The 11,377-nt window shown below is 33.4% G+C and overlaps 1 protein-coding gene across 2 annotated transcripts; it reads left to right on the top strand.

Moving 5' to 3' along the window:
* The first annotated feature begins 1,875 nt into the window (after positions 1-1,875).
* LOC120254561 (zinc finger protein ZOP1-like) lies at positions 1,876-6,241 on the top strand. Of its 2 annotated transcripts, XM_039262657.1 has the most exons (6): positions 1,876-1,929; positions 1,980-2,061; positions 4,836-5,036; positions 5,229-5,316; positions 5,493-5,588; positions 5,726-6,241. In XM_039262657.1, the coding sequence occupies exons 2-6, from the start codon at positions 2,053-2,055 to the stop codon at positions 6,109-6,111; spliced, it is 780 nt and encodes a 259-aa protein (XP_039118591.1). In that variant the 5' UTR covers positions 1,876-1,929; positions 1,980-2,052; the 3' UTR covers positions 6,112-6,241. The 2 variants fall into 2 exon arrangements, with proteins under 2 accessions (XP_039118591.1, XP_039118590.1); XM_039262656.1 differs by having other exon boundaries at positions 1,877-2,061.
* Positions 6,242-11,377: the final 5,136 nt, after the last annotated feature.

The raw sequence follows: 11,377 nt of genomic DNA, 5'->3' as shown, positions 1-11,377 counted from the left end.
AATTATTGGAAAATGATTATCATAATATTGATAAGAAGAAATTAAATAAAATTAATGACCATCAAGAAATCATCTAGTTAATTAATGAATTAATTAAGTCTTTGTTATTCATTTTTGGTTTGAGCTTAAGTTTTTAATCTTTGTTGTTTTAGTACTTGTCATTGAATTAGTAAATTATAGAATCATTGATGTTTTTGTTTTTGTGAGAGATTTTTCTCTTGTAATGGAGTCAATGTAATGCTTAAACTAGAATAAAAAGTTCAATATTGTGTTCCCAAGATATATAGCATTAATTGTGATGGATTAGAATTTTAATTTTCTTGAAATTTTGCATATCTACATTTTTTTTATTTGCATATTAATGAAATAATTTTTTTAAAAAAATAAATGTGACATCACTCAATTATTGCCTCTTATTTTTTTTAAAAAAAAGAGTTATCACTTTTCTATTGTAGAAATGGTTATTACTGAAACAATTATATATTTTTTTCGGTTAATATTATAAAAAAATTATGGGCGAATATTGTGAAACACTAAAGACTATTTGACTTTCTATTACCTCATGAATAAGTCATATTCATGTACATGTATAAAACTAAAAATAAGTCCCTTTCTGCAAAACTCACTTTTTAGATTTTTTTTAATTTTAATTGATTTATGAAATGGAGAGAGAACACTAATTAAAAAAAAAAATTCCGCATAGATGATCAGAGAGTAAAAGATTGACTGTTTTTAAAAAAAAAATCTCTCATAAATTAATTGATCAGTGAAAATATTTAGTGGATGTTTGATTGATGGAGAGAAGTACAGAGAAAAAAATATTATTAAAAATTAAATATTTTAAATTTATTTTTAAATAATAAAAAGCACTGGTTAATATTATTTTTAATTAATAATTAATAATTTTTTTAAAATAGGTTATAAGAGCAACTTTAAGAGGATTGATAATCGCTTAATGGGCGCTCAGCGGCCATTGACCCAATGACCACGGAGCACTTAAAATGTGGGATCCATTCTTTATTTTAAAATTTTAAAAATAGCTTTTTAAAATATTTAAATAATTAAAATGTGTCTCACATATATTTTTTAAACATCCATATAATTGCTTTCTATTTTTTATTATCCACAAATTAAATATATATTTTTAAAAATAAAATAATAATAATAATATTATTCATATATTTTTATTATTTAAATATGTATTAAATTAAATAAATATTATTTAATAAAATATATAATATAAATAATTAAAAAGATAAATAAGATAATTATAAATATCATAACTATTATGATATTATTTGAGATAATTTGATAAATTGATGATGCACATAAACATCAAATTCTAAAATAATATAAATGATTAAAATTGTCTTAAAATATTTCAACCGCAATACTCATTGCCTCGAAATTTATAGCTAGATAAATAATTATAAACATCAAATTCTAAAATAATATAAATGATTAAAATTGTCATAAAATATCTTTATTTTATTTTTATATAAAGTCGACAAGCGACAAAGCAAAGGACAAGTGAGTACGGAGGTGCACCAATTAAAGTGGCTTGAATGACCTCCTGAAAGTAATCTCCCGCCATGCAACCCTGGAGGGGAAAATGAGAAGTAATCCTTACACAGAACTCCCATAGAGGACCCTAAATATGAATTGTAAGCTGAGAGGTTCAAACTTGAGACCTCTCACTTACAACCATAGGTAGTTACCATTGGGCTAGCCCAAGATTCTTTGTCCTAAAATATTTCAACCGGAATACTCATTGCCTCGAAATTTATAGATAGATAAATAATTATAATTTTTTATAAGGTTATATATATAAATTTCCATATTTTATATAAATCTTCTTTTATTCGGAAAAGAAAGGTCAAGCTTGTTCAAGCTTGGAAAGAAGAGACCAAAGGCCTCTCCGAACCCCTGCTTCTTCTCCGCTGTGCGACGTCTAGGGTTTTGCATCTTCGAATCCATCTCTTCTTGAAGTTCTTGGCTTCCTCTCTTTGTATCATCAGCACAGGATCGCTGTGTTTCGCTCTCTCTTCCAACATGACAGAGGTGATCTTTTTCTCTACGAATCCTGCTTTCTAATTAGGGTTTTCCATGATAAATCTTCGCAAATTTTGATTTTTGACAGAGGGTTTTTGTGGTAGTATTGGAATTCTGTTTTTTTTAATATGAACGAATCAATTATTCATCATTGTTGAGCTTTTATGGAACTAGGGCATAATTTTTGTTTTCCAGAATCTAAATCGTGGTGCGATATTATAGGATTGCAATAATTCTCCGTAGTAGGCCACAAAGATCACTTGCGATTATTATTATTATTATTTTGAAATTTTTCATGGTGTTATTTGTATGAATAAGAGATGAGTGAGTGAAAAATTCAATTTCCGTTGCATGCGCTTGCAGAAGGCATTTTGTTTTGGTGAGCAATGGAGTTTTGGAATTTTAAAAAAGAATGAATAAGTGAATAGATGGAGTGAAAGTGGAAAATTTTATGATCTGCTGCATTTTGTTATGTCATGAAAACTATATGTTTGATTGCAACCTCTTCAAATGGCAGTTATACACTTCAACAATAAAAATTATTAGCTGGAAGTAAAGGAATATTGGTATAAAAGCAACTTCATTGCCCTTAATCCTTCTGTTTTCATGAGGATAGTATCTGCGAAATCAGAACTACTATTTCCTCTCATGTTAATTGAGGATCAGACCATTAGTTTGAATTTTTGTGGGCTCAATGATTTGTCTTATTAAATTTACTATTGCTTTACTTTGCAAATCCTTAGCCTCCATTTTGAGGTTAGAACTTTGTGTCTCTGTTTTTCTTAACAATTTAAATGTGACTTAAGGGCAAGCTGACCTGAAACCTCAGAGGCATGACTTTCTACAATATGCTGATTTGATATGGTAATGATCTGGGAATGCCTTATTGAACATGGATATGTATTTTCCTTGGCATCATGATTATAAGTCTGTGGTGGTCTGCCAAGGGATTGGTGGTAGATATAGCCCATGCCAATTCTGCAATAGTTGACTTTTATTTTGTACATTTAGATGTTGTTAGAGATGCCCTGGAATCTATTAACAATGCATTTTTCTTTATTTTCGTAGTTTTTAATATAGATTCTTTCCCGGAACTTTCTAGGCCCACAGAATCTTTACCTGCCCTATAAGTGTGGAAACATTATTAATAAGAGGATGAGTAAGAGTGAAAAACTTGGGATTTACCTATTTTGCTGAACAATTTTGTTCTTGTCATCCTAATGTGATTCATGAAATATTTATTGGTGACGCCAGAGTTGTTTATTTTCTTACCCTAAAGAAGGATTCTCCAAGTTTTCTCTGTTGGTATCAGAGTGTGCAGCATAGCACCCATTTTGCAATCACTAAGTTGTGAAAAAGGATTTTTTCCTGTTGTCTTTATACCAACTTTGATACAACAGGATCAAGATTATTGAATGGGAGGATATTAACAATAAAATAGAAGCATATTATGTCATTAATGTGGAATCCACATACCACTTTTTCAAATGTTAGTATATTACGCAACAATGTTTAAAAAAAGGCGAATGAGCGTTCCTAAGGTATTTTGTCTTTGTGAAGCGAGGTGTTAGCCTCGAGACGGACCAAGGCATAAGCCTCAACTTAAATGATATATATATAAGTAGTTAAGTGACAAAAATAGTCATAAAATTCATAATAAAAAAAGATTAGTTGTCCTTAATTTTTTTATAGTTTTTAATTTAAACTTATTTCATTCTAAAAGCAAAATTTTACGCAAATCATTATTTTTCTTCATCTTCAACATCAACATCCTTTTCCCATTAAGATTCTTCTTCATCCACCAATGCTATTGGTCCTTTTCCTTTACCTGGAAAACATTTATAACGTGATAAAAAATATCATGAGTAATACTAGCCCTTCTTTCTCTTCTTCTAGTTGGTGACAACTCTTATATCTCTTTTAATTATTATTATTTCTTTGATAATTTTAATGTTCTTAAAAAAAAAACCCTTAAAACCTATATGGGTTTTTTAAAATTCTGGGTTGATCCATATTTGATAATCCAACTAATTAAGGCGTACGCCTCGAGGCTCCTCGAAGCATAACATCTCAAGGCATGCCGCCTCATATAGAAAAGGAAAGGCATATGCTTCGGGGCTATTTTCTTCCACCTCACCTTGAGGCGGGCCTTGAAGTGTATGCCTCAAACACCTTTTTAAACATTGTTCATCAATAAACTCAAACTCAAAGATTTAAAATTGTAAATCTTGAAGAAATTTTTTTCTAATGAACATCAGATCAAAAGACTATTGGTCACAGGTGCTTTCAGACCTCGCCTGTCACGCCCTGATTATTGATAGATGATCAGATCATTGTTCTGATTAACTCCTTGGACTAGAGATCCCATCTATATAGAGTCCTGGTCTATTAAAATGCAATCCAACTTCTAAATTTTGATCAGCGTCATGCCTCAGATATGTATTTTTGAGGAGCATTCAATGTGTATATTTGTCAGTTTGTGTATGTTTATAATCTGTCTAAATATAGTTTCTCAGTTGGCCAAACCATTCATAATTTCTTCTGTTTTTACACTTTTTGATTATTTTCTTGAGATACTTGGTTAAGAGTGTGCATTCCTGATTTGTTCGATCTTTCCGCATAAATTAATTTCTCTATTACTATTTCCTATTTATTATGTTAAGATATCGATTTTACTTTTAATTATATTGTAACTAGTTTGTGAACTTTTCACTCTTGGGTTTTCAGTATTGGATAATCTCTATTTAACATTTCTGTTTCCTGTTTTTGTGCATTTCCCACAGTACTGGGTTAGTCAGGGAAATAAATGGTGCGACTTCTGCAAGATTTATATAGCCAATAACTCATTAAGTATCAGAACACATGAGCTTGGTCAGCGTCATAAGGACAATGTTAATAAAAGGATTGCTACCATGAGAAAAGAAAGCGCTGCCAAGGAGAAGCAGAAAAAGGATGCAGCCCGTGCCCTTCAGCAAATAGAAGAGGTAAATTTATGTCGGTATTCATTGAAAAGGACTATTTGCATGTTTTGCTGTGAGTGGTTGTTTGTGCAATTGTCACTATGAATTCTAGTGCAATCCAACAACCTCTGATCATTGGGAATAAAAATCTTTGTTATGAATTAAAGCTTTCCTCTTATCATTCCTCCTTACCTTGTTAATGCTTATGTTCTGCAGAAAGCTAAACGTAGTTATCAGAAAGATTTAGCATCATTTCAAGAAGCCAAGAATTCTTGTGGCCAGACTGTGGATGAGGAAAATCCAGGTAATACTAGTTACTCAAGGGCAACTAGAGATGTTGACCCTTTTTTCACAAGGCAAACTATGGTTGGTTATTATTATTATAACAACTACCACACTAGACAAGCGAGCATAGTGAGTGATGTTAGAATTCTTGCTTGTTATTGCAAATGTAACAACTATGAGGCCTGTTGTTTGCAGAGTGGGAGTATGATGCTACTTCTGGATACTACTACTGTCAGGATAATGGACACCATTTTGACCCAAATACTGGCTTATTCTACTCTAATGAATTAGGTACTTGAAAAAAAAAGCTTTAGAATTTTTTTAAAAAAAGTTTAAAAGTTTATTTTTTAATTTTATCATTTTAATCAGATGCAGATTTTACTTCTCTCTTATGCCACTTCCTCTTAAATAATTTTTTTGTGTACCAGGCAAGTGGATTACACAGGATGAAGCATTCACATCTCATGTTTCAAAACCAGGCATAAGTCATTCATCAAATACAAAAGATGGTAAACACCTTTCTAAGAAGCCTTCTTCAACTCCGGGGACTTCATCATCTGGTGCACACGATATTACTGCTTCAGAAAGTAAAGCCGGCCCTGCTCCAGGTCGTGTTGTCTCAACAACTTTGAATCCCATGAGGTTTGTTAAAGGTGCTCAATCATCAATTGCTATTCAGAAAAGAAAGAGGGAAGGGGAGAAGACAAAAGCCATATCAAAGGAAGAAGAGGCTGCTCTAAGAGCACGAGAAGCCGCGAAGAAAAGAATGGAAGAGAGAGAAAAACCATTGCTGGGCCTTTACAGGTCATATTGATCAACTCTGGTGGATTTTATAACATTAATGTCTTTTTGTTGATATAGAATCTATTTTCCCATTCTAATGCAAGTTGTGTTTGATTGTCTAACTCACCATCTGATTCATAAAACCATGCTTGCTTGTGTTATGTTTTGTGCTCTGGTTATAAATATATATATATTTTCTTCCTATTCTTATCTCTTTCATGTTACATTTGATTGTTCATTGCAGTGTTGCATTTGGAATTTTTGAACATGTGAATTTGGTTCTGTTGTATTGGCCCATTTTCTTAAATAGTTATGAATGCATTAATGCACGCTGAGGTCAATCTGAGTCATGAAGTATCTTGACTGGAGGGTGAAAAAAATAGTTGTTGCTGGAGGCAGAGTTATTGTTCTAAAATGATGATGCAGTTAATTGATGAAAACATGGAAGAATGCTGTTCATTTGATGTGTTAATTTAATAAGCTAAAAGGGTATTACAGGAGTTTTATTATTATTTTCCTTTTATATTATACTCAATGAAATTTTATGCTGAATAGATTTATTTTTTATTTATGAACATATCCTGACCAATTGATTTATTCTTTATTTTTTCATTTACCAATGCAGAGACCAAATGGTCTGCGTTAGACGGTCCCAGTACAACCTGATTAAATAATCTGGGTCTTGCATGGCATGCCAACCCCAAGGGTGGTCTTGCTGCTGTCATGGGGCAAAAATAAATAAATAACAAAATAATAAAAATTAAAATAAAAATAAAAACTACCCTAAAAACCCCAAAGGAAAAAAATCCCAAAAAAATCCTTAACATTAAATAGACACATTTTTTTTATTATTTTTAAAAATCCTTGTTTCACAATTGTTAAAATAAATATTTTAGTACTCCTTCAATTTTTTTTATTTGTTAATTTTATCTAATTCACATTGATAAAGAAAAATTTGTTGAAGTTAGTTGATAACTTAAAATTTATAAAAATTATATTAACTTTTCAATATTGCTCTTATTTAAAATATGCTTAGAAAACTGTATAGTTGAATATAATTTATTGAAAATTGTAGAGGTGCATTAAATATAAATTTTAAAAAATAATATTTAATGTTGCATAAGTAAAAACGAACAGAGGAAGTAATTTTGAATATATAAAAAAAACAGTCTGGGCAACAGGTCTAGTGCTTGCATGGCTCGTAGGCCGCCAAACCCTAACCAACGAAGCACATGGCTTGGGTTGGGCCGTGCATAAAAAAATATAGCCCAAAACCATCACACCGTGCGGTGTGTGTCTTGTCTGATTCACACATTTACTACAACATAATTTTTGTTGATGGTATGATATTTAAATTACATAGTCTGTTTTTGACAGGTTAGTATTCTAGCTATGAAACTATCACACCTTGAGAAACTATTGGATAATATTATCCGGTAATAACTCACCACAAAATACGTAAATAAGTGATGGTTTAAAACCTTGCTTTCACGGTACTGTTTATTAATATTGTTCATACTAGGGTCTAGTATTGTTCGTTTTGGTGTGGGCTCCATGTAGGAGGTGTTGAAATAGTCATGTAACCATGTAAACTCCTTCAAATGTGTAAAACCTAGTTTATAGGATCTAGTGTAGGAGAAGGAAAGACATATAGGATTTCCACTGCTCACATTTTGCACTACTGTTGGTTTTCAGTTGTAACTATCCATCATCTAGCAGTTGTAACTATCCACAACACTATAAATACAATAGACCCACAACATTTCTCTGTGTGGCATTTCTTCCAATTCTTCTCCACTTCAATCTATAAGCTTTCACATGGTACCCGAGCCATACACCACATAAAGAGAAATCATGTCCACCTCTAGCTCCGTGGCCAATTCCACCTCCGTTATTGCTATTTCCTTGTTGGTGGGGTTAGTCCCAACTCCATCATTCGTCCACCTAATTAGCGTCAAGTTGACACGCTCCAACTACTTGTTGTGGAAGGCTCAATTTCTGCCATAAGATGGGTCACATAGCATTAAAATGCTATCATCGTTTTGATCACTCTTGCCAGGCAGAGGAGAACCATGTTGCTGCATTGGCTACCACACCATCTTATGGCGTCTACACAAATTGGTACACAGACACAGGTGTAACAGACCACATTACTGCAGGTCTGGAAAAACTATCTATGCATAAGAAATACCATGGTAAGGATCAGATGCAGGTGGAAAATGGCGCATGTATAACAATATCTCACATTAGTCGCACTTACATTCCTACTTATGTTGTTCCTTGAAATTGAGCAACGTTTTGCATGTTCCCAATACACATAGAAATCTTTTATTTGTTCATTGTCATACATTTGATAACAATATCTATCTTGAATTCCACTCAAATTATTTTCTTGTTAAGGACTGGGTCACGAAGAAGCTTCTTCTTTAAGGCAAATGTGAGAGAGGACTATATCTACTGGTGACTCCTTTCATTGCCTTGGGCAAGAAAACTTTCACTAATGTCAAGGTTACTCAGGATCTGTGGCATTGTCAACTCGGTCATCCCTCTCCAGTTGTTGTTCATCATGTTCTTCACATAGATAATCAGACCTATGGCTCAAATTAAAGACATTACACATGTTTGCAATACTTGTCAACAGGCCAAGAGCCACCAACTTTCTTTTTCTCTCTCAAACAATGTATCCTAATCATCTTCTTTTGATCTTATTTTCACTGATGTATGGGGCCCTGCTATCACCTTAGTAGGAGGATACCGTTATTATGTTAGTTTTATAGATGATTTCAATAAATTTGTTTGGTTATATCCTATCAAATTCAAGTCTGATGTTGCTCAAGTCTTTATTCAATTTCAACAACATGTAGAACGACTGTTAAATAACAGAATTACCTCTGTTCAGTCTTATGGGGGAAGTGAATACCAAACCTTGCACAAATTTTTTCAGCAAAATGGTTTCAAAAATCTGATTTCTTGCCCTTATACCCATCAACAAAATGGGTCAACAGAAAGAAAACACTGACACATTGTGGAAATCGGGTTATCTCTGCTTGCCCAAGCATCAATGCCTTTAAAATTTTGGGATGAGGCATTCTCCACTGCATGTTTTCTAATAAATAGACTACCTAGTTGGGTTATTGCTCAATGTACACCTTTAGAAAAAATTTTTGGCTCTAAACCTAATTACTCACTGTTGATAACATATGGATGTGCATGCTGGCCAAATCCATGACTTTTATAATACTCATAAACTTCACTTTCGGGTCTAAGTAATGTGTTTTCATTGGTTACAACAATTTTCATAAGGGATACAAATGTTGCAAAAACCCACTGGGCGAATTTATATCTCAAGAGATGTTATCTTTGATGAATAGGTGTTCCCTTTTGCTCATGACACCATTCCTCAAACACACTCCTTTCATCAAAATGATGTTCTTCTTCCTTTAAACCTTTCTATTTCTTCCATGACTACAATTCCTACTATTGTTCTTCCCTTTGTGAGTGACCATGTGCAAGATATCGATGCTGCTTTGCCTGTTGGCACTACCATTGTCTTTGCACGTATTGATCACAACACCAATTTAGAATCTTCTCTGCAGCCACCACCATGACAAGGCATGTTCACTCGGCTTCAAGATAACATATACAAACCCAAACAATTCATAGATGGTACTATTAGATACTCAACCAAGCAAAGGATAACATTCACAACTTAATTGGTCGAGCTCTCAAGTCATATTACAACTATGCATGATCCTCACTGGCCCCAGGCAATGGACAATGAATACGAAGCCTTGATGAGAACAAGACGTGGCATCTTGTTATAAGTCAGCATGGTCAGATTGACTATAAATGGGTGTTCAAATTAAAGTGCAAAGCTGATGGCATCATTGATCGGTACAAGGCATGCTTGTAGCAAATGGGTTTAAACAGAGGCATGGCTTGGACTATGAAAACACTTTTAGCCCAGTTGTGAAACCTACAATAGTTAGACTTATTCTTGCTTTAGCTATCTCTCGTGGTTGGACACTGAGACAAGTCAATGTTCAAAATGCCTTTTTGCATAGAGTGTTAGAAGAAGATGTTTTCATGAAACAACCACTGGGTTATGAAGATCCACACTATCCACAACTTTGTGTGCAAACTGGATAAAGCTCTATACAACCCTAAATAGGCACCAAGAGCTTGGTATTCAAGACTTAGTTCAAGACTTGAGGAGCTTGGATTTGTTCCATCACAGGTTGACACATCTTTGTTCATTTACAATCACAGTGGATATATCATTTACATTTTAATTTACGTCGATGATATTATTATTGCAAGCTCCTCAACTCAAGTCATAGAAGAACAAATCAAGCAATTGCATAAAAATTTTGCAATCAAGGACATGGACGATTTGCACTATTTCCTTAGAGTTAAAGTGATACAAGAGAAAGATAGCATTGCATTAACCCAGAGGAAATACATTGGCGACATACTCATGAGAGCAAACATGTCAAATTGCAAGCCTATTTCCACTCCTATGGCATCTACAGGAAAGCTGTCAAAGATATAAGGTACACTTTTAATTGAAACTGAAGCAACCAAGTAAAGAAATATTGTCGGAGCTCTTCAATATCTGACAATTACTCAACCTAATATAGCATATGCAGTAAAGAAAGTGTGCCAGTATCTTCATTCCCTTATGTCTGATCATTGGTCAGCAGTAAAAAGGATCCTAAGGAACCCGCAGCATACTAGAGATATGAGGCTTCATATCTAAAGATTAGGTTCAAGCCTTATCAGTGCATTCACAGACTCGGATTGGGCAAGATATGTTCATATGATTGCAAATCAACTAGTCTCCTTGAAGTGTATTTTGGCACAAATCTCATTTCCTGGAGTTCACGCAAGCAGGAAATAGTATCGAGATCAAGCACAGAGTTAGAATATAAAGCTTTTGCCAACGCAACAATAGAATTTTTTTGGGTTCAGTCATTATTAAAGGAGCTAGGTGTGTTCCAACCGAGACCGCCGTCTCTATGGTGTGATAATCTTGGTGCAACATATCTCTCAGCTAACCCTGTTTTTCACGCTCACACTAAACATATCAAAGTTTATGTCCATTTTGTCAGAGAACGAATTGCTTGACATCAGGTTTATTTTGTCACACAATCAGAGGGCTGACATTTTCACTAAAGCGCTACCAGTGCAGAGTTTTGAGAGTCTCATACATAATCTTAATCTATTCTAGCAGGTTAAGATTGAGAGAGAGTGTTGAAATAGTCATGTAACCATGCAAACTCATTTAGACGTGTAAG

This window comes from Dioscorea cayenensis, unplaced genomic scaffold, assembly GCF_009730915.1.
Source record: "Dioscorea cayenensis subsp. rotundata cultivar TDr96_F1 unplaced genomic scaffold, TDr96_F1_v2_PseudoChromosome.rev07_lg8_w22 25.fasta BLBR01000505.1, whole genome shotgun sequence".
Lineage (NCBI taxonomy): Eukaryota > Viridiplantae > Streptophyta > Magnoliopsida > Dioscoreales > Dioscoreaceae > Dioscorea > Dioscorea cayenensis.
This window is presented reverse-complemented; position numbering and strand designations above follow the sequence as displayed.

Bases quoted from the DNA above. Each gene is read 5' to 3' on its own strand.
- LOC120254561 (XM_039262657.1), top strand. The intron at 5,037-5,228 runs GTAAATTTATGT...TATGTTCTGCAG, and splicing joins CCCTTCAGCAAATAGAAGAG to AAAGCTAAACGTAGTTATCA. The intron at 5,589-5,725 runs GTACTTGAAAAA...TTTGTGTACCAG, and splicing joins ATTCTACTCTAATGAATTAG to GCAAGTGGATTACACAGGAT.